General features: G+C 32.6%; 1 protein-coding gene across 5 annotated transcripts in view; it reads left to right on the top strand.

The window, feature by feature from the left end:
- The window catches only part of LOC132747958 (transcription factor GATA-3-like), a 60,968-nt gene extending 44,698 nt beyond the window's left edge, over positions 1-16,270 (top strand). For all 5 annotated transcript variants that reach the window (XM_060737492.1, XM_060737493.1, XM_060737489.1 and 2 more), the window contains 2 exons: positions 3,292-3,417; positions 14,089-16,270. In XM_060737492.1, the coding sequence (XP_060593475.1) occupies positions 3,292-3,417; positions 14,089-14,502 (540 nt within the window). In that variant the 3' untranslated portion in view covers positions 14,503-16,270. The remainder of the gene's footprint in view (positions 1-3,291; positions 3,418-14,088) is intronic.
- Positions 16,271-25,380: the final 9,110 nt, after the last annotated feature.

The following is a 25,380-nucleotide window of genomic DNA, read 5'->3' as shown; positions in this document are numbered from 1 at the left end:
CAGTCTATCAAAGTCGTGTCAAATTAAAACACCTTAAGATATAAATACACAGCGGTTATTTTCTCTCTCTTTATTATTACTAGCATGTTTTTTTAATAGAAAAATAACAAAGTTTCTATTCATTCAAACGGCAACATTTTAAAAGTCTAAGAACAGTGAACAAGAGCTGTAGTACACGATCAAGTTTAACATTAACAGATGGTTACGGTTCTTCCCCTAAAATTTTCTCCGTCCTAACCCTTAATTGGCAGGCTTAGAGGAATCTTTGTAGAGCCTCATTTAATGGCTCTGGCAAATAAAACCTTCAATCCTCACTAATACAGGGGGCTTTCTGTGCTGAATACGAGGTGAAAAGAAGAGGCGTGCCTATATTCTGTTTTATGTCTTATTTGACTTCGGTTTAATTACACGAGCCACCTCTATACTAATTGTTATTGCGCTTTTAAAGCCCGGGTGTCTTATGTATTTTAATATACAATAAATCATAATCAAATATGCAATAAATCATGACATTTCTGTTGTGGAGAATTACTATTTACTTATTGACCATTTCCGAATGTAAATGCTTTGTAAATGCACGTTTTTTTTTTATAAAGGTAGTGCATTGTTAAATAATACCTAGCGGTTACAAAGTACTCATATTGTGCAGTTTTCAAAAGTACGTGGTTGTTTTGAGTTCAGTAAGCATTGCATAAAAAATGTACGTTTTTTAAAATTAAATCAGAAAATGATAGCTCGAGGCTGTACAAAACTTTCTTTGTTTATGTATTACATTATACCTTTAATGGTTTTTGAATATTCTCTCTCGGTTAACTTACTAGCTAAGGAGTTACCCAAGGGCCTGTTTTAAAAGCCTATGTTTTAATGTAAACCGTCAGTATATTTTTACTTAATGTTTCTTTCTAACTATGTCATTAACATTCCATAGTTAAAACAAATGTAATGACATATTTCAATGGTATAGGAAAGTAATCGGGGTTTAATGGCTTCATCGAACAGTTTTTAGATGTTTGGAATGGTCTCAGCGTTATTTTAGAGGTTTTAATCAATAGGATGGACAGGCGCCATGTTTTCATCACTTTATATAAGTATTAATTCAATTATAATAGCGATCTTTTCTGTCTTTGACCACAATAAAGTCGCCGTGCCAGACTGACCTGTGTGGGGTAGATTATACAAATTAGAAACAAGTGCCAGTTCGCCAGGCTTGTTAACGTTTTTGATCAAGTGTTAGGTAATGTTGGCACGTCAAATAAGCCGATTAGATTATCAAGATGTAGATTTTAGACCAAGTTATCCTTACATACAACAGCCTGAACACACAATATTTAGTCTATCGAAATAAGATAGGTAGTATTTTATACATCTGTTGAGTTAATCTGAAGATTGACATAAATGATACGAGTTGATTGTACAAATGAACGGCACACTTTCCATAGAAGCGCCGTGCCCTGCGGACAGACGCATGTGGCCAGTGTGCTTTGTAAGCTCTACTCGACCAGCAACTGTCAGATTGTATCTAGTATATCATACCATCTACAAACATCAACAAACGTTGCTGATGATTCGATAAAGCATATACATCATGCGCTCAAAAGACCTAAGTTCCATTAATGTCTCTTATACGTTGATCTTCCGCAGGTAGAATGTTCATAGCTTCTTCCTTAGACAAGCAGTTCACGACACATGTAATTTTGATCGTATGTACTGTGAATCGTACCCTGACGCCATATCGTCTTGCAAACTGAAATTGGACGTGAAATACATTATTTTGAGCCTCTGTGAGGTAGATATAGACACCGCTGTATACAGAGTACTTTACATTTGAGGTTACATATGCGAACAAGAGATCTGACTTATACTAGAAGATGTTACATAGTTTCTCTGGGATCAAATTCCTGGCTTACTCGCCATTGCTAACATTGCATTGCCTGCGTTACAGCAATAAAGTACAGTGTAATATCAAAACTTATGACGGTAATTATGCATAAGCAAACTATTGTAATGAAATTAACTTTACAATTTTCAGCGATGCAGTTTTTAAGACAAAAGTTTATATTAAAAAAAGTCACGAAAACCACTAAAATTTGAATTTTTCCCCTAACGATGTAACATAATCCCCGCGGTGAAGGTAAGAACATGGTATTACGTGAGAAAAGTTGGTAAAATTGTACAGACATTAGGCTAGGAGAAGAACACAGGTCACTCGTAACTTGCCGTCTTCAACATTGCGGTAGACTCGGCACGCAACGTCGCTATACAAACTCACTGAGCTGTCGCGATATAACGCCCTTCATCTAAACACTCAATAGATTCGGATGACACGCCTTTTCGGACATTATACCCAAAATTACAGTTCTTCTTTCCACATAATGAACAGTAGTTTTAATGCATTTGTAGCTATGTTTCCGTCATGCAAAATTGCCAAGTAATTATGTATAATGTTACACGCTTATTTTGTCTTAATGTAAAAATATTAAGGTCAGATTTAAAATATCAAACACTCAATGTATTTTCCAAAAGTGAAATATTTGTTGACAAAATTGTAATAAAATCACTCGCCTTGCCCATTGAACCGGACCTCAAATTTAGGAACTAAATAGCATTTGAATGTGATACTAAAACACCGACGGCAAAATGATCCATACAAACTTTAATTGTATTCTGGTAAATGAAAACGTTGTTCGAATATTAGTTTATTAGTTTCTGTTCAATTACATATTGGAAGCAGAGTTATTTTATTTTGTCGGGATCAAAGCAACCATTTGACACCGTCTGAAAAATATTAACATTAAATTAAACAAAGTTCTGTTACTGAAATACAAATTAGCTATAATATTTCAATAGATGAAAAGAGAGCGAAGGAAAGGAGAAAATATTTGATTTATTTTTTCACGTCTTTGGAAATTGATATTTAGCACACCGCAAAGAAAAAAAATGATTTAAAATGTTTTGTACAAAGCTAAACATTTTCATTAACTTTAATATATTTGTAATGTAAAAATTGACTTTTGAAGAATTGTTTGAAAATATGAAAATCACACATTTGCAATTGGTTGCATATTTTGAAGTATATTATAATTACTTTAAAATTCATGCATAATGATTATATATAAATTACAAAAAATATATGCCTATCAAAAAGCATTAGAAGTTACGTAGTTATCTCATTACGGTCTTATAAATGTTGTTAATATGTAAATGATTTCATAAATGCTTTTTTTAAGCATGTATTTTCAGTATTAATTTTTTCGTTTAAATTAATTCGTGTTTTTTTTTATATTTATATAGTCTGCAGCCCGGCGAGCAGGAACCAGTTGCGCTAATTGTGGAACAACAACAACAACGTTATGGCGACGTAACGGAAATGGCGATCCTGTTTGTAACGCATGCGGACTTTACTACAAACTACACAATGTAAGTGGTTTAACACTGATTTAAATTTATTTTGAAAGAATCTTGAAATAAAAATATGAGTGCAAGTACAATTAATATATACCGCTCTATTTAAAATGCCACTTTTATTAATATTTGGTTTTAACATTTATTTATATATTTTCCATATAATTTTCAATGCAATGCGAAGTTATGAGGCATGTCTATTCGCATATTAATTATGTGATTATATTTACTGATCATTATACAGAGAGAAAAAAAGAAAATGTGTAAATATTCTGTCAGCAATCATTGTGTCAAATATTTCATAATAAAATACACAGGTTAGATCCAATCAAGTCAAATTGATATTTATGAGAAAGAGAGAGGTTCTTCGCGAATGGATAAATCAGAAAATTGCCCATTTATTTAGTACTATTTCATACACTCTTACATTTTGTATATACCGATCAGTCGCATTCGATTTCCGCTATAATTTATGGGCTATTTCAAAATCAGAAATTAAATGAATCATTTCGTGCCGAATAAAGAGTGTCATTTTCCCATTTTTACCCAAAAACGTCATCAATAACTACCATTAATTTTGGATTCGTTCCCGATGAAGAGTTTTATTGACAGTAGTTTGTGAATATAGCTATTCCGGGCATCTCTCACCGTATCTCTAAATCCGTCGAGCGTGGTATAGCCCACAGTCATTTAGGAAGCAATAATTTACAAATATATTTAGTTGACAATATATTTTTTTGGCTTTTTGCTAAATGATGCAGAGACTTGAGTTGATGTATTTTGTAGCTAACATATGCTGGTACAGGACGGTACGTAATTGAATGTTAAAACTCATCTTTCTGAATTCGGTGGTGCGCGAAACGGGTAGGACTGTTGTGGAATACGGAAATTACAATTATCATTTATCACGCGGCACCGCTTTTCCATGAATCAAACCTAAATGAGTGATTTAACGACAATTGGAATATATAGCGAAAACATCCATAAAATTTATGATGTTTTAAAATACAAACGCATCGATTTCAATAGAAAAAATGTTTTATAAATTTTTGCGTGCGCAATGCATTTATAAATGAGTTAATTTAACGAGAATTATATTAAACGGTCTATAAATAAATAAAATATATTTGCATTTTCGTTGTATTAACCTATTTTCTAACTTCCGAGTAAAGTATTTTTTAAGTTAATCATTTCATTTTGTGCTTATGCAAATTTATATTTCTGTGTAAAAATAAAGCCTTATTAAATTTATAGGTAAAGATGAATTTATAGAGTTTAGATATAATTATCATCTATTTTTTAAAAAAGAAAATAATTATCAGTTGAGTTATTATTGTATCAAAAATTTAAATTTCAACCATTTATGTATTTATTTTCTTTTTCGTTTATGCATGCTTAATTTTTTAATTGGTAATATCTAATCAATCTATATTTCAAATTTTTTTCATAATCATTTCCTATATCAGAAAGGAAGAATATGTGAGTTTATTTGACTGCAAAGATGAAACTATTAGACTTATAATAAATTGAGTAACTCGTTTATTTATATTATCATTCTGGTTAATAAATTGTTTTTGTCAGGAATATTTATCTGATGTAGATGGTTATGTGGCCTCTTTAGTAATAAGAGAATGTAAACCGCTTGTTTTATCTATTAGGTCATCAACTGTGTTCACTAATTTAACGCATAATTACACTTGAATCTTGGCTGCTTGTTAAATCACTTATTCTAATAATTAAATCCCCATCATCAGAATTATTACATAACAAGCGCCCCTGTTTTGTATTCAGAATCAAAACTAAATCAATTGCTGCAGAATAGACGCTTGAATTTATGTGAAATATGCACCACTAATTCAATGGTTTCCTATGAAATAAAATAACAACGTTAATAAATAAATAAAGAGTCCATTAAAGAAATAATACTATAAACACCCATAAATGACACCCTGACACGAACATATTTACGGTTGTTATATATTTGTACGAATCCTAGGGCTGTTTTGCCAGGAAGCAGAGTGAAAATCCGCTGTAATATAAATGGCTGATAATGGGTCGATTTAAATGGGGTGCGAATCAATATTTAGGATCAATAATTCAGAAACGGCTATTTTCCAAGTAGCATATCGTTGTCGGACTGAAACCCGGGTTTTAATTATAAAATCGAAACTTTCTGCTTCTTTGTCTGTAAAAACAATATTTCGCATGCAGACGCTTTAGTCTTCATTAGTTGGCCCGTGTACTTGTATGATTTATGGATATGTACACACACGAGCCTTTTAATACATGCATTATTCCAGTGCAACGAGATACTCGGCTTCAATGGTTGAAATTAAAGGTGCGTTCATTTGATCCAGACGACAAAACTACACCATTCACCATTCCAAATTTAAAGCATCATCAGAAACTCCCGCACTTTTTAAGAATAACAAAAGTCGGAAATAACTCGACATTTTTAGAATGTAAAAGACAGGCTAACGATCGTGGTATATTTTTATACATTCATTTTGATCCAACGCTAGATTAGTTATTATATAGGATCAGTGATTATCATGTAAAATCGATCAAGAGATATGATCTTATGCATAAATATATGAAAACACTTCGGGTTTATCTCGAATAGATAGAGCTATAAATTGTCCTTATTTATTGAATTAATAACCATTCTGTCGTTTTCATTAGTTTCGAAACCTTAAATATTCATTATTATTCGGAATTGAAATTTGTTTATGATACGGATGAGATTATTATATGAGGGACTGAATCTGACGTGTGGCCTATCCTAACGTGTTTGTTATTTTTCCAAGCATCCCGTGATTCAGATTGTTTCTGTTTCACCTGAAGATTTACTGTAAACATTGTATCATAGATCAATTTCCGGTTATCTTCATCATTAGTTCAATGAACCTTGACGTGTTTTGTTTTCTCCCCAAATCGAATATAGACGGTTCATTTAACATGTTCCAATCTCAATATCGTCTGCTTAATATTTTCTGTAGACATTATTATTTAATTTAGCTGTAATAACCTAACGTATCAAACTGCTAAAAGAACAGGCGTATAGAATTACAAAACAATTTATTTATTTATACTTTGTGCGTTAGTTTATGTATTGAAGTGAAGCTTTCAAGCTTTTGTGTTTTAACCGCGAAATCATATTACTTATTTAACTGTAAAGCACCCTTGAACTAACTTTTAAAAAGACAGACATTCGTCGTTCTGCATAAACTTGACGACCTCTCGAAGGTTTTTGACATTGTAAGATTATACGTACTTTACAAGAAATATCAATTACTTAAAATACTTGAATCCCAGTATCTATTATTCTTTGATCCACTTCTGACGTTTGGTTCATTTTTTTTGGATTGTGGCAGATTTAGTCACGGCGTTAAAATCGCTTTTGCACGACCAAATTTTGGTAATTCGCTTGAGGTCAAGTTTTCATAATTCTTTCTGTTCTAATGACATTAATTAGAGAATCAAACTTCATATTTTCTCATTGTTTAGACATCAGATTTTATCTTAAGCATGTGTCAATACGCAAAATGGAGGAAATAATACACAAGTCATTGAAAAGATTATAAGATTTCTCAGTCAGTGGAAAGTTAAAAAGTCATTCAGTCTAAGTATAATATAAGTAAGGGAATTACAAACGGCACTAGAGAGGTTAATCTTCATGTTGTCCCAGTCAAAATAAAGACCTGCTGCCAACTAGGTGAAAACGGGTTCATGCAAAATGGCGGAAAATAAGAAAAAGCTACTTGTGACACGTTTTTAAAAACTAAATCTAAATATAATATATAGTTGAACTTGGTTTAGTGACCACCTGCTTGTAATCTTACTTAAACTGGCCTAAACTGATCTTTATAACGTTGACCTTTAACATAAAAGAAGGAGATTATCAAAATAATAGTAAAACATTAAAAATTCAAGTATTGACAAAACATTTCATCCAATTGTTTTGAAATGATGTTTAATTTTTAAAGTCATTTTATTGCTAAAGGTGGGAAGCAGATACTGTGCATAAATAATTGGTCTATGGAAGGTCGTTGACTATTTTGACCGTCTTTCACTAAGCTGTTCGCAAACTACCTAAATTGTAGGGTTGTACGTTTTCACGCCATAAAAATTCAACATAACATGTTATTATGGTGCTCATAAAACGCAGCCTTTGTGGCGTAAAATAAGGAAATGAGAGTAAATATTTATAATAGGGTAATAAGATTCAACTGGCACCATGGCTAGATTGTCATGTAATTTCTTAGTAATTGAAATGAATACATAGTAATTACGAGTGGACACACTGAAAATTACGACATAAGAAGTATGCAAATTGCGGACATTTTTATGACATATAAAATATTTTAGTTGAGTTTTATGTGCAATATAGGCGTTAGAGTATACATTTTCACGGATAGCGTTCATTGTACTTTAAATGCACTAAAATGTTAAAACGGTGATGTGTTGAATTTAATACGAATATTCGAATGGGAACCAAGTATTGCTATCTGCTTGAGTCATGTTAAAATATTCGAATTTATTGACAATTATGTTAAAATATTCGAATTCATTGACAATTTTAATGTAACACCATAATTTCCTAGATGAAGCTCATGATTTTATAATACCAACGCGTTTTTCTTACTATTGCTATTTTTAAAGTAGTTTAAATTAAAAAAAAGATTAATTTTGAAGCATATAAAATAATGAACCATTCCATTCTTCTATCAATAAACCATATATACATTTAATTATCATCTAATTGTTCAAATAACTCCACACCGTTTGGCGTCAGGTGATTATATATACTGATAGATTATTTCGTCCCCAGACAATTTCGACCACGTTTTATAGTTCTGTGTTTAATAATTCACAGCTTTAATGCGTGCCTGAAGCACGGTTCGATTCACGCTTAGTCTCTGGTTTGTTGTTGTCTCTGCCATAAATATTACCCCTGATTGTCAGGTCTATAGCTATATGTATCCCCGGGGGTCACGTTTCGTAAGGAAGGTTCGAACAACCTAATGAACTATGCTATCATTATATTAACTTTGCGTCGCTGAGTTGTTGTTATTTATTATGTTATAATTTCATCAAGAAAATAACATACCTTGCAACAATTTAAAAAAAACAACAACTAATGAGTATTCAGAAAAAAATAACACAAAAACAATGAACTTTTTTCATGCTCAAAATCATAGGAATTAATGATATGTGTGAGGTTTTAAAGATTCTAATTTTTGTATCATGCATGTAAAATAATATTGCCATGGACATATTAAAAATATTTTGTAGGTTCAATATAAACTATAATGATATGGAAGTATTACTAGGGGAGGGGGTACTGGTAACTTATTTCAATGCGTTCATGTGTATGCACAAGGAACGAAGTTCTGTCAAGGAAAAAAAGAGCGTGTGTTTCATGGGGAACATTTAGGAAAATGTTATGATTGTCCAGCGGCCTCCAGCCGAGTGTTGTCTGATTCAATTAACCGCGGTCTAGTAGTTTTGCTATGACCAGTTAATCACCAGTTAGCTGACACTGTAATTTATGTTGTTAAACTGTTCAACATGTCCCTATTTTCCCCTTCCTGAATGGCTTTAAATGAAAGTGGTCATCATCCTGGCGACATGGTCAAATTACCACCAGTCGGGAATGGTCATCGGCTATTTAAGAACATTACATGGTTATCCTGTGTACTTTCTCTGTTTGACAGAAGCACCGCCTATTAAATAATCACATGGACATGTGCCTGAATTGTTTGTTAAATTAAATACCCTAGCATAATGGTCAGCCTATGCTATTGAAAAGGAAAAAGTGGCTGCAGCATATGAAATGGAATGTGTTTGTATGTGGTTATAGTATCATTAATGGTTGAATAATTTACTGTCGCTCGTATTGTAACACGTTATAGCAAATTTGTTCATTTTCTTGTCTCTCTATTCCGGATGGATGGTTTTGCTTTCGGTCCGAGATATCACCGAACTATTTCACCGAAATATATAAATAGTACGGTGTCCTTATCGTGCCATTTAGAATGTCGTCCGTCGCGTCTAAGGGTAGACACACGACAATGCGAAGTGACATCGCGACAATGCGAAGCGACGCTCGACAACGCGAAGCGATATGCGACAATGCGAAGCGACGCTCGACAGTGTCAAACGATATGTCGCACTGTCGCCTAGAAATGTCGCGGTAAAAAAGGGCGACATTTAAGAAATGTCGCTTCGCGTTGTCGAGTGTCGCTTCGCATTGTCGAGCGTCGCTTCGCGTTGTCGCGATGTCACTTCGCGTTGTCGCGATGTCACTTCGCGTTGTCGCATTGTCACTTCGCATTGTCGAGTGTCGAGGTTGGTAGAAGTGCATACCACGACACTCGACAAGGCGAAACGACAACGCGACAATGCGATACGACGCTCGACAATGCGAAGTGACACTCGACATCGCGAAGCGACATTTTTAAAATGTCGAGTAAATGTCGCGTTATTTTTATGATTTTTACACCGCGACGCTCAACATTGCGAAGCGACACTCGACAATGCGAAGCGACACTCGACAACGCGAAGCGATACTCGACAACGCGAAGCGACACTCGACAATGCGAAGCGACATTTGCAATAATATCGTATCGCATTGTCGTGCGTCTACCGGTGCTTGGTTAGAATTTACTAACTCACCGACAAACGGTGCGATCATGGAAGGGGTCGCACTAAACTGCTGACGAATTAGCTGACGATATAGATATATAGGAAACTGCTGACCAGTTAAATAAAGAAGGATTATCGGAAAATGCTGACCAGTTACACAAAGAAGGGAAACATTGAAGGTGTGAAGTTATATAAACACGCCGTAGGGGGTAATAAAAAGATGGGAAATTACTTTTATTCTTTTAATTATATTTTTAATTTTTGCATTTATATGACTATGTTTATAAACTAAATTAATATATACATTTAAAGTACCATAATATCATACATTTTAACACGGATTTACATTACTACATGTAATATAAATCCGTGATTTTAAAAGGATATATTAAACAGCTTTTTATACCTCTAAAGATATGCAAAAATTTGAATTAATGTTTTATAAAGAATTATGATGTTATGAGTTTTATCAAAATCTCTTGTTAGTGATATTTCAATAGAAAAATCTTGTAACGGAAAAAAAATGTATTTTCAAAAGCAATAATTGCAATTTGAATTAATATTAAATAAGTCAGCAGTGTTTTAACTTAATTAAATGTCGACAAAATTTTATACAATATATTGAATTTCGTACATTATAAAATGAATTAAAATTTCACGACAAAATATATTTTTCTCTATATATCTAACTGGTCAGCAGTTTCCCTATATATCTAACTGGTCAGCAGATTCTACTGTATGTTTAACTGGTCAGCATTTTCTCGCCTGAATGTAAAGAGCGTTAAATTTGCTGACCATATAGAATAAGAAGAGTTTTACGGCTTAAATCAATTTGAAATAACATTAAATTGGTCAGCAGTGTTTTTACTTAATTAAATGTCGACATAATTTTATAAAATATATTGAATTTGCATACATTATAAAATGAATTACAATTTCACGGCAAAATATATTTTTCTCTATATATCTAACTGGTCAGCAGATTCTACAATATGGTCAGCATTTTAATAACATATTTTTGACTGTTTATTGTATTTTGTCATAGATAAATCAAGAATGACACGTCGCGTGTGAAATCGATTTTAATATGACCTTGGGGCATATCGATCTCGATAAATTATCAGTTTAATGGATATCTGTGGAAACATGTTGTTTATAATGTAATAAAAGCTTATTAACTATAACAATTAGCACATTATTAATTTTTGTTCAATATTACTTATACAATTATACGAACAACAAATAAGGAAACAGAAATCACTTTATTTCATATTTGCACTAAATACGACATAATAATTATATTTTGTTAAAATATACATTACGTATATGTACATGTATATATTTTAACCTATGATGCATAGTTTTATACATACTTGAAACAAATTATGATTTTTCGTACATCATATTTTGACTACATTTTTAAAATTTTAACCAATATATAACACATAGAAGAAAATTCATTAAGGTACTTAAATAAAATATTATATCAAAATAAATTGAGAAATATACAGTATATATCAATTGAATTTTTTATAATTAATATGTATCATTTGTAATATTGACATCTTGAAAATACATTTTATCAAGTATTTCTCGACCTCGCCTGTAATATCACCAACGGCAATTTGACACCTTCATTGTTTTCCCTTCTTTATCTAACTGGTCAGCAGTTTTCGATAATCCTTCTTTGTTTAACTGGTCAGCAGTTTCCTATATATTCTATATCGTCAGCTAATTCGTCAGCAGTTTAGTGCGACCCCTTCCATGATCGCACCGTTTGTCGGTGAGTTAGTAAATTCTGACCAAGCACCGGTAGACGCACGACAATGCGATACGATATTATTCCAAATGTCGCTTCGCATTGTCGAGTGTCGCTTCGCGTTGTCGAGTATCGCTTCGCGTTGTCGAGTGTCGCTTCGCGTTGTCGAGTGTCGCTTCGCATTGTCGAGCGTCGCGGTGTAAAAATCATAAAAATAACGCGACATTTACTCGACATTTTAAAAATGTCGCTTCGCGATGTCGAGTGTCACTTCGCATTGTCGAGCGTCGTATCGCATTGTCGCGTTGTCGTTTCGCATTGTCGAGTGTCGTGGTATGCACTTCTACCAACCTCGACACTCGACAATGCGAAGTGACAATGCGACAACGCGAAGTGACATCGCGACAACGCGAAGTGACATCGCGACAACACGAAGCGACGCTCGACAATGCGAAGCGACACTCGACAACGCGAAGCGACATTTCTTAAATGTCGCCCTTTTTTACCGCGACATTTCTAGGCGACAGTGCGACATATCGTTTGACACTGTCGAGCGTCGCTTCGCATTGTCGCATATCGCTTCGCGTTGTCGAGCGTCGCTTCGCATTGTCGCGATGTCACTTCGCATTGTCGTGTGTCTACCCTTAGACGCGACGGACGACATTCTAAATGGCACGATAAGGACACCGTAAAATAGTAGTTACAAGGTTTAATTTAAAAGCAAAATAAACTTCTTCTGCTACATTTATGTCTTAGTATTTAATGTCAGAAATCAAGCGATGTAGATTTAACAATCAGTCAACAAAACCTAGACACGGCGATATGGTCGCAGTAAAAATATTGATACGGAAATAGACAGTACGTTTTCACAAAATAAAGCTAATTATTCCACAACTCGAGTATAATAATATATCCATGTAGTTTAAAACATTTTTGAAGCATGAGTGTCAACTATTACTGAAGCAATTCAAGCATAGGTATTGTAAAAACATACACCATAAATAGGTATACCTACACCGAAATAGCAGTCTGTTTTAACCGACACCGAGCAGTGGTTTCATATGAAATCATCCGAGCCGCCAATAATTGTTAAGACTATTTAAACATTTTACGCTGGCGCCAGATGCCGGGATTCGGGTACCACGATCAATAGTTGCTAAACCTTGGATTTCCTTGCTCAGTAACATTCCTTTTTCATGATTAAAACACGTTAAGAGACCCGGGTATTATATTTTTTAACCTGGTATTAGTTTCAGTGTTTTCAAATTTTTCCTTTTTTTTCGTAAAAAGAAGAAATAAAAAAGGATTTTTAATTAGCTTGTAATAATTCATCCTAAATAGGCAAGGTTAATGATTAGAAACCAGGTGAATTAATTTTCTGAAGAAGTACAAGGGATAATGATTCATAGAGGACTTGTCTGTGATTTGAAGGGCGTTCATATTAACGGGCAGGATAAAAGCTTAAAATTATGAAATATGACCTATTTTACTAACACTTAAAATATATCATTTGGATCAAAGAGTAGTATACATTAACGAGCCCGCCAAAGATTTTATGTACCGACTTTAGAACAAATATGACGAACATATAGATAAATGAAGAAAATCTTTGGATATGGGAAAACATTCCGGAAAACAGATTATAAAGTAAGAAAAAGATTGAAATGCGTTCGATGAATTAATCTACATGAAATATAGTATATGAGTTAATTAAGCGAGAAATGTTCTTCATTATAATGGTCAAGTGGTCAATATTAATAGATACAGGATATGGTCAGTTGCTGGCCAACCCATATTATTACTCCGATTACCATGTACCTATACGGTCGATAGGGGGCGCCCCTCATAAAATTTCCATTCTGATTGTTATTCTCAGGCATTTTTGTCTGGGAGCAAATTACCACCAGAGACAAGAAAATTAGAAAGTATTTTTCTCAGACACAGCTATAGGAACATGTTACATACTGAAGTTGATGTAAATTGACAGGAGAGAAAACGGTAATTTTACGACTATATAAAAACCCCGCGCTCCCGTAACGCGCTTCGTGAAAAACTGCGAGAAAGAACACCCAAGTAAATCATATGACCAGGGGAAACATGCAGGAATATGAGAAAATATGAATTATATTTCAGATATGTATTACATCTGACAAATAGAAACGGTTTCTTCTCATAAATCAATTGCTGACAGAATGCATACATTGTTTTCTCTAGAATGTATAGGACATACGATACTTTTTTCGATAATTATACTAATTATTTCATTCTACATTTTCCAGGTTAGCAGACCATTGACTATGAAGAAGGATGGGATACAGACAAGAAATAGAAAAATGTCAACAAAAAGTAAGAAGAATAAGAAGCTAGCCGCCATGTCCGACCTTCTTAAAGGACCTTTGGATAAATTTTCGGGTTTCCCGCCAATGAATCATGCCATGCACGCGCCAATGCCTACCTACATGACCGGTGGTTCCACGTTCGGATCATCCTACCTGTCACATGGGGCACCTCATATGCAGGGATCGGCGGGTGGAATGGGAGGATTCGGCAACTCCTTCCCATCATCCTTACAGTCAAGTTTTTCATCGTCATTTTCAAACATACCAAACGCTCCATCCGGGTACTCATCTGGGCTATCGTCTGGCTTAAATTTGTCTACGTCATCAAATATGGTTGGTCCTGCGATGGCTTAAAGAGTGTTGAAAGGGAGCTAACTTTTTGTTACTTTGTCGTTTAGCCATGTACGGCAATGATGTAGTGTTCGTGACGGCTTGCCAGAGCTGTTTCAGATTAAGCAGCTCTGTTTTTTTGTGTTACTTTGTTTATGTTGGCTTCGGGAATTAATCCATTAAAACTGAAACAACAGTACAGAAACAAAACAAATTTGTAGAGACTGCAAAGTACACAATTATACAAAAAGCCAAAGTATATAGCTATAAGACCTAATTTATAGCCAGGGAAGTTTAAAACCAAAAAACATGTAATAAACAACTATTTTGTGCAATTATTCTACAATGAATAGGGCGAGCAGAAAATTTCGTGCGTGACAAAGGACTATTAAGGTCGAGGGATAGAAATGACGAAAGAATGTGTGTGACGGTTCGTGAACTGACAGTGGTAATGATAATACACGGGCCTATGTGAAGACCTATCAAGTAACAGGCTCAATGTATTGGTGTATAATTGAGCGAGTAGGTTTTTATTTGAAGAGGATCTATACCCTATGCTCTGTTACTGAGGGAAACTTACGAGTAGAATAACATTTTATGCACTGATAACTGTGTTAAGAATAGACCTGACTTTGCTCGTCACAGGAGTCTGTTTTATAAACATCAACGTATCGTGTTCGCTTGTGCTGCACAGTTGTATGAAATTTCATTCATCTACAGCTCCGTTAATCCATAATAAATTATTGTTGTTGTTCGCATTGTAACATGAACATTTGAGATTATATTTACGAGAAATGACTATTTGAATAGCCAATAATTGTTATATTACCCATTACTTAGGGGCATATTTGTTTTTTTTATGATTTAAAGAGAAAGAGAGAAGAGAGAAACAATTGTCTCAATGTTAAGATTTCTTAATGTGTGAGTATATATTTTATGTAAAAGTGGTTTGATAACTTTTTTTTTAAATGAGATTGCGGTGCTCAAAATTGACTAAAAAATGGACAACTTTTTTGTGAACTTACAGCAAAAAATGTAAATATTTTTTAATGTTTTATGCCCTACATTCAGGGATGAATTACTCACAATTTTAGTGGAAGTTTTCTGGAACTTACACATTTTTACATTTTCAATTTATGTATCAAATCTCAACATGAATGGTGATCTGCAAACGTTATATTGTAGACTATTTGTAAATATTTTAATTTATTTAACAAGAAATTGAGAGAGTTAGTTTGTATATACATATATTGGCTTATAGGGCGCATTGAGAAAGACTATAGGCCGCGTTTATAAAGAAGATATACGTCTAGTCCCGGTATTTCATGATTTACTTTCTAAATCGTCGTTCTTTTTGCATGTGAAAAAGGGTACAAAATACGCATATTTCACTAATTTCGTACATGTTTGTATATTTTTGAAGTGCTTTGTTTATGAATAAAAAACGGATCTGCATGAAATCCAATATGGCGCTACCCATGCAATTATTTTTGCGGAAATGACGTAGTCTTCCGGTCAATATAATATGCGGACGGAGCGCCATTTTTATGCCATTATTCTTTTCATTACTATACAATGGACCTATATTAGAGACATTCCAATGTATGATCACATTATCACCGGTTCATACATTGTAAATGTGTCATCTCATGATATCTCTGCTCTTCAAATTCTAGATTTATCTGAGCATTATGTTTTGCATATATTACTTTTGAAATCCATTTGCCACTATATGAAAACTATTGTAATAGATTGTAAAATTGTTTTAAATGAATAAAAGTTATGAAAGTGACACATGATTCTGTTTTTACGAAGATATTGTACACGTGCAAAACACGTGTTCTAAAATTAAAATGCCAGGACCAAAACTCATGGAGCAGATGCAAATTAAGAAACGAGGAAAAAATTTGATTAGAAATCTTTATAATTTTGTATAATGCACACAGTACTGCAGAAATCATAATTTGTGTATCTTTACCAATTAACCCTTGTAAACCACATCACTTCTAAGAAACTGGAAAAAAGTTTCAATTTTTTTCTACTTTAGTTAGAAAAGGTTCACGCATCTGGTACAATCATCTTTTCATTCATAAAGATGTAGACTTCAAATTGAAAATAATAAAGAGAGTACAAAATTTATATGATATATAGATATTGGCAAAGAATAATTGACCTTTTCTATGACATTATGGCAAACAAAGTAAATCCATAACTACAAGAGGCTTCTATAGTCCGGATTTATTTAATTATACAGCGAGCCTAACAATTATAATTGTAACAAGATCCGACACTTTTTCTGGTTTAGTACCATATCAACATATAAATGTCAGAATCGACCTCCTCATAAATGTGATGCTTTCCCACTAGACGGATAGTAATGAAAATTAATAGAAGAATCGTTGTCTACTAGACGCTTGTAAATTGACAAAACAGCTGCCGAAAGAATAGAAATATTAACGTATACACCATTATAAAGTCACGTGACCTAAATGTTTGGCCATTTCTGTCTTCCCAATTAAATGTTATTTAATTATTCTGAAAATGAAAAGTTGATGGTCATTTAATGTTTCCGGCATGTAATTATAGTGTCAAGCAAGGAAAATGTCGAACCATTTTACTTCAATAAGATAGGCCTTTCTATGTCTTCCAGCTTTTTAATTTGTAACATATTGTTAGATACTTTAAACAGACAGAAACTCCCCAAATGTTCTTATTTTATTTCAAGAAAAGTTAATTAGCAATGGGTTAATAGATGGATGTTGAGAATTATCAAAATCTGACAATAAGTAAATGAGAAAACAAAGTGTAAGAAATGCCGCATAATTGGAAAAACACAAGTTACTTGATTTAGGCCGCATATAAGCGAGTCTTGTTTTCAGGACGAAAGTAGAATTGAAAACGTTTCAAAATGTATAATAGAGACGACCAGTTTGTCAATATGTTACATGTCAAATACAATAATTTATTAACTAAATTACCGACTACCTATGAAGACACGCTATCAATAGAAAATATATAATTTAGTTTTTTAAAACAGTATCACCACTAGAAACGCCAGTCTGAACCACATTCTAAAAATAATCATAGCCCCTTCCAAAAGAAAACAACAAAAACAAACAACCCCCCCCCCAAAAAAAAAAAACAAACAAAAAAAACAACAACAAAAACAAAAAAAACAAACTACCAACAACAACAACAACAGCAGCAGCAGCAACAACAACAACAACCCCAAAACCAAACAACAAAAACAACAACAGCTCCTAAAACAAACAAAAAACCAAACAACAACAACACCATCAACAAAAAAACAAACAAACAAAACAACAACAAAAACAACCAAAAAACAACCCACACCAAAACAATAACAAAATAATAGTAATAATATTAATAATAATAATAAAATAATAATATTATTATTAATAATAATTATCATTATAGAAAATACGTTATTTTACGATATTTTAAATATACAAATTTGTTGTAATACAAAATATTTTCAGAAGTACATTGTACATGTATTTGTGTTAATAATGTGCCGACATGCATTTTATGAGTGCATACTGTAGCAATATTTCAGGTAAACACATTACGAGGGAAAAAAATATTTTTCAGAATACTTCTTTAAATCATGAAACGAAAAAAAAAAAAAAAAAAAAAAAAGAAAAAAATAAATAAGAAAATTTCACCCGGACAACCCGAATTTTATCGCAAAAGGTGGAACTTTCGCCAAAATTTTAAAGACTTAAAAAAGACTTTTAAAAATTAATTCAAAAACAGATCAATACTTAATATTTTGACATAAGACCAAGAAAAAAATATTTTTTGAATTTTGTTTTATTTTCAAGCCAAAATATCAAACATGGTGGCGTTAAAACGTTACTGAACTACATATATAACTTGTTTAACATATCCATTTGCCCCTCTTCGCTGTTGGTTCGAATCTCGCCAGGATTTTTTGTCATGTGAGGAAGCTAACCAGCTAGCTTACAGAACGGCGGTGGCTCTACTCAGGTGCCCGCTCGTGATTGAAATAATGCCTGAGGTTTACTTCCACCAGTAAAGCTGGAAAGTCGCCAAATGACCTCTTATGTGTCGGAGCGACGTAACACCCAAATAAAAATATCTGAATCATTCTCTTTGTTTAATCGATCATGTTGAAATGTGGATATGTAATTCATTAATTTATAGCTGAATAATAACAAAATTAATCTTCCCTTGCATAACAATGCATACAGATATATTGAACTTGATACAAAATATACACAAATAGGAGATCATGTGACCCCATTCAAGGTCAGAAGTCAATTGCTAATTTCCTATTACATTTGGTTTTTAAATTTTAATTAATTCGATCACAATTCCTAAAATAAGCCATTGAAAATAGGATTGATATTCTCAATTGATATATAGGAGTGGCCAATAATTGTTATATACGTTACATTATATCCTACTAACTGATGAACTGACTGATGTATACTTTACACAATATAGTCATAACTTAGTAACTTTAGCCCCAAAATAATGAAAATAATAAATACAACAAAACAGCTGAAAACAACCACGGTCTATGAGATGTTCCAATGCCAAATGCACTCTTTATTAGGGTGGGGGAGGGTGAGGTTGAAACTAGTGTAGATAAGATGCGTTAGGCTTGAACCTACCAGTTTATAAACGGTAGAAATCAGCAACATTTGATTAACCTCCCAACATTTCTTGATTTGGACCTCACAATCCCATGGTAATAAGACAAGCTCTGTGATTTCAGATGGCGTTATTCTATTTTTATACTTGTTTGTAATATAAACAAATGTCTCCATGGCAAAAATAAATTCGCATTGAAAACAAGAAGTTTATCATCCTATAATTGAAAATAATTCAATGCATTTTCATATCCTAACATCTCGGACTGTTACCTTACAAATGTTTTCATTGTTGATATGTATATATATATATCGGTGCGTTTTCTTCGTGCTTATATAAATTATTAATTTAAATATATAAGGTGAATTAGCACGAAGAAAACGCAAAGGCCGCTGTGCTGTAGTGGTGAGCATACCGTTGTTCGATTCCCGGCTGCGGCGTGCCGACCTTTCGTGTGATTTTTCTGTGTATAATTTCCCGCTCATAACTTTGTTCTTTCACACACATATAATTTTTATAGGTTATATAAAGTATTCATATGATTTATAAAATATGGCAGTTACAATGTTGACGTAAAACTGATTGTTAATAAAACACAAAACATTTGGTGTTGTAACAGATTGGGAATGTTTATAGTAAATTCAGATAAACAACATGCTTTTCATTTACTTAATTTGTCAAAAGCATATTTTCTCAAACATAGATATGAATATTTGATAAAAAAAGGCTCAATGACATTCTGTTTTTTCATATTGATTAATTTATTAAAGAAAAACAACACTTACAAAAGAACAAAAAAGTTCTTTTTAAAGTCTAAACAGATGTGGAATTCTAAAGTACAAGGACTCCGGGTTTTTAACTTTTTAGCTCACATTGTCATGGTTGTTATATGGTTATATCACGAGGTGGTTGTTATATGGTTATATCACGAATTTTATCAAATTTAAGTCTTTGACAACACAAGGTATTACAATATGATACCAGGCTCTATATATTGAAAAAATGAAGTTGATGAATATGAAGCAATTTATGCAAAATATGGACAAAATGACCTTGGAAAATGTAATCGTTTCTTACTATTTACACATGACATTTCTTTATTGATATCAACAAAGTTTGTTTTTATGAACCAAGTAAAAAAATGACAGCAAGAGTCCACGAACATTTAGAATTTACCTCGTATCATTACACCTCCGATACAATCAAATATTGAACATTTAACAAATAATCAAATATTGATTTGATACCGGATATCCTTACGTGACTTTCACGATTCCTTATTCCAAGTAAGGTAGTTGATATCCTTGATGGAAATATGACCATGTTTTCACAGAATTGCAACATGCATGATGTCTCTTGAGTAGACCCTTAAGCTAGCATACCAAGAACGTTGGATAACATCAAGGAGGTAACGTTCAGTTTAATTATGTCACTTTGAGCAGCTATATATATAGATTGGCTTTAAAGACTGTAACTTTTGGTACCTGTGTTCAAGATGTTACACTGTCAAACAGCAGGTTGTTTTCTTTACCTGTTGAGATTTGGAATATTGATACAGGCTCAATAAATATTCATCAGAAAAAAAATGTGTTACACATCAAGTTATCAACACTATTATACTTCATATCCGTATCTCTTTGTACTTTGTCTATTCATTAAAGCAGTGATGTACCACACTTGCTCTCCCGAACCATGATCGCCTTCGTATGAACAATTCTGTGGATGTTTTCAAATACCAAATGTTTTACCATTGTCATGTGTAAATGTTGAATACTGCTTGATCAGGTACTTGGAACCGTAGATAGAAATTTGCATTTACCACTACCGTCCATGAACAGGCTTAATGAAACCGAGCCTGCAACATTTTCAATTTTCTCGTTTTTGAAGCTCTTCAGTAACTCTGTTTTTTTGTTTTGTTGTAAGTTATTATTATGTCCCAACGTTAATTTTAATGGATTATGTTGAGGAATTCTTTTTACTCAATTTCAGTATTGTTATATTTTTATTCTGATGTTTCGGAATTACTGACTCTATTACTTTTAGTATTGAAGGTTGATGGCGTGAGAAAGTAATTTCTTGAAGGGCGTTTCCTAGAACACCATCCGAGCTAAATCTCTCACAAAATATAAAAACAAAGATCAACATGTAAGGGCGGGATTCAATGAAATTATCAGTGAACTCAGAACTTGCAATAGGGTAAGATCAAAGAAAATTTGGGCATGAAAAGAATCAAATAAAAATACACACCCTCTATGTAGCCAGGACAAGAAGGATGTGTGGCGCAGGCGAGAGGGTCACAAAATGATTTATGTACGAGGATACTATATACGGCCGTATATACGGTTGTAGGTATAAAGTATGTAAACGAAGATCAACAAGAGAAGGCGACATGTCCAAAATAGAAGAAGGCATCTTTACATGTCTTCCATTTTTAATTATGAACAAACACAATCAGTCCGATTTACAATTTGTTTTTATTTTTGTTTCTATTGCTTTTGAGGGATCTCTTTTTCCAAACAAATTATATTCACTTACACGGACTCTTCTAAGTAATATATCTAAACTCATTGCTTGCTTACCCCTTTTTTGTGAAATATTTTTCTGTTCATATATTATACATATTTACTTTTTCGAAAATGAATGAAAAATTATACATGCATTTGGAACGAAGACATTTATAAATTCAAAGTTGATCAAAATCATCCTCTCAGTGTCTATTGACTATTGCCAGTGATGTTGCAAGACGTTTGTGACATTTGCAAAGAATTTTGTCTTTAAATTTGTTAACTGTTAAGAAATAATGAGAAGGGGCATCGTTCTTTACCGTTGCTACCGTACAAGCAAGAACATCATTTGGTATCATACCATCTTTTAAACAAATAGTTAGTTACTTTTCGTATGCCTAATGTGTATTTTGTACGAGTAACTTGCCTATCTGAGAGACTATGTTGTAGTTATGTTAGCTTGGTGATGTGGAGTTGGGGTTCTATGAACCTTGCTCTCCTTTGGCAATCTTTGTACTCATATGTTTGCCATTTTTACTTTTGCCATTTTGTCATACCCGACCATGTGACTAGAACTGTTTCATAACTAGAGATAATCAAGGATTAACAGGGCTGGCAGTAGTTGTCCTTGTGAAAGTCCTTCGTACAAGGCTAAAGGCTAAAAGCCTAATAATCAGTCCAAACTATTGCTTTCATTATCAGAATCATTATGTACAAAGTCTCTCCTTACAGCTACATCTTGTGTGAGACAAAAGCTTAACTGGTTTGCAACATTGTTGCCAGATCGGTGCTAGTGGCTTAACTTTGCATAAACGTCAACGCTATCATAATAGAATGGATGTGCAGGACTCTCACCCTGTTTAATGTAAAACACCATGATATATCGCGATAGTATAGTTGTATACCAATCTGACTAAAGTTCATAAAACGAAATTTACCTTTAAGGTAGACCATGGGTAATGCATTACCTCCACTTTGAAGAGTATTCAAATAGACTAAAATCGCTTGCAAACTAGATTGAAATTGAGGGGCGTGGGTTCAAGCCCCAGAAGGGGCAACTTTTTTTCTTTCTTTTTTTTCTTTTTAATATTTTTTATGTATCCCTCTGATCCCTTATGAAAGAAAAAAGGGTTTGATTTAAATTATATAATTTTTGTAGGTATTTATTTGCTAAATAATGACAAAATAAATAGAAAATATGATACCAGATATTTTTAAAGTTTAATAAAATAAAAACTACACGGTAAAAGTATTTTATATTTCGCAGGATCAACCAATATACCTTTAAAAAAATTTAGGCAAACTTTGAAAACAGCCCCTCATTATGGTAAATTTTAGGAATATTTTGAATAAGGCATTTTAGATAGGGAAATGGTAAAATTAGTGTTTAAAGTGGGTGGGGTAGGGTAACATTTTTATACATATTAAGAACATTTTGTTTAGAAACAAACATTTTGCTTGTGTAATTTGTTACCTGAATGTTACTATTTGTTTCTTAACAATAGGTAATAGAAAAACATTTTTTATAATGATGATATTACAGATTATTTAGAGTTTCTTCATTTCTGAAAATAAGCCCTTCTAATGGCAAAGTCTTAGTTTAGAAATATATCCATAACTCATAAACCAAACGGTAAATTTTATTTAAATTTTGCATACAGTTGACCTTGAAGACATATAACTGTCCTATGTTGTCAATTTTACAGTACCTTATGGTGCCCATTACCCATGGTCTACCTTAATGATACATCACAAATAATATATATATATATATATATATATATATATATATATATATATATATATATATATATATATATATATATATATATATATATATATATATATATATATATATATATATATATACATAAGAGAAGAACTGCATTTTAATAATTTGAAATTTGAAAACTGTCTTGAGGTCATTTAGCAAGTCTATTCAATAGACTGAATTTCAAGATCATTGACAAGCTATTGTTATCTCAAGTTTTAAAATTGCCAAAATGACTTTAAACAATGCATTTCCTAATTGATTTCCGTCCTGAACCTCGATAGATAATAAATACTCACGATCAAATACAGTTTACATCTCGATTTTCAAGTATACGAAGGCAATCTATTGAAATTTCTTTGTATTCCTTTGTTTCAATAATTTCGGCGACATTTATGGTTAATTTGAAATACATGACGCTTCCAATGATTGGCGTTATGGTAGGCTCTTTCTTGGTAAACCGATAGATTCGCCTCTTATAGCCACCCACAAGGCATCCTGTATTTATTTGAACTGGGCGTATGGTCCTCGTATGTCGTACGTATGGACAGAAGAGAACACAAATTGCATGAAAATGTAAAATCGTACCGTTTATATGAATAGTTACAAGTACAAAAGATTAAAAAAATCGTAAAAAATGGAAAGAAAATAAATAAATAAATAAAATACCATGCTTTTTAAGTTAGTTGAATCATATGAAATATACTGTGTGTGTCTGTTCGTTTATTAACCAGGACAAATCATTTCATTTTTCTATCAATATTGTGTTGCCTCTTTTCTTATCTACAATAGATACTGTGGATATACTTCAACAATATTTTCCTGTTTGATTAAATGCGAATATTTAAACTACTTAGTATCGATTGACCTATGAAGCGGTTAATTAAATTGATGCAACAGCTGTATACATGTTAAAAACAAGGAATGATACACTATTCCGATATACCCCCTCCGGATAAATGATACACCATTTCAATATACCCCCTCCGGAAAAAATCATGGAAATAAATGACAAAAGCTAAATGTCATTTAAAAAAAAAGGAAATGTTAAAACTAGCTACAAGCTGTTTATGTCATTATACAAGATTTTTAAGATGAAGAACCAAAAGAGAGTTGGGTTACTGTCATAAATGGTATGAAGAAATTTGTTATTTAATATTTTCATAGGTGCCAGTATTCAAATCAACAAAAGGCATAGCGACATCTTTGCCAAATCGTAATTTAAAAAAATTAAGAGTCAAAATTTTCTTTGTTATTTAAGATAACAACAATATTAATCATTGAGAGGGAACATAAACTCCATTAAGTAAGATGTGTGGTTATTTTTAAAACTTATTCAAAGAGCGTTTACCCCAATCATTGTTTGACTAATACTATTGCTATGACGTCATGTGACGGTGACATAATTTTTACCCTGAAGAAGGCTGTTCAGTCGAAACGTTGGTATATTAAAAGGGTTTATTTTAAGAATTTGCAATTGACTACTTACTTTTTACTATTTATATGTATATGAAAAATTCAAATAATTATATTGAAGTTATGAAATTATATTTATTAAAATTGTGTTTTTAAAACATGTACATAAACACACGTGTATAATATAAGATACAATTTAAAACACATTTTGTTAAACTAGCAAACGTACATTTTTCGATGGATATACGTAAACACAAATATAATTAAAAGTAACGTGCCCAGTACTCAAAAATATTTGTTAAGTGATTTGCGATACCTTACCCTTTGACATAGTTACTTCCCTTAGAACAATTTACACCATTTTCAGTGTGATTTACAGGTGCGCTGTCGGTAAGTATTACTGCGAAGATTGTTATCATGACGGTCTTTATATTACAATTATGTTTAGTAATTAATCTGAAGCGACCAAGAAGACTTGGAAGACTTTTATTAAAAGCGGTTATGACCCTACTATTTTAAGACATACTGCATGTTTAGTGTTCAACCCTTTTACAGTTGGACACTACGCTT

The sequence above is a fragment of the Ruditapes philippinarum genome, unplaced genomic scaffold, assembly GCF_026571515.1.
Source record: "Ruditapes philippinarum isolate M1 unplaced genomic scaffold, ASM2657151v2 ctg354_1_1_1_1, whole genome shotgun sequence".
In the NCBI taxonomy this organism is placed as follows: Eukaryota; Metazoa; Mollusca; class Bivalvia; order Venerida; family Veneridae; genus Ruditapes; species Ruditapes philippinarum.
The sequence above is the reverse complement of the archived record's forward strand: the minus strand, read 5'-3'. Positions and strand labels throughout refer to the sequence as shown.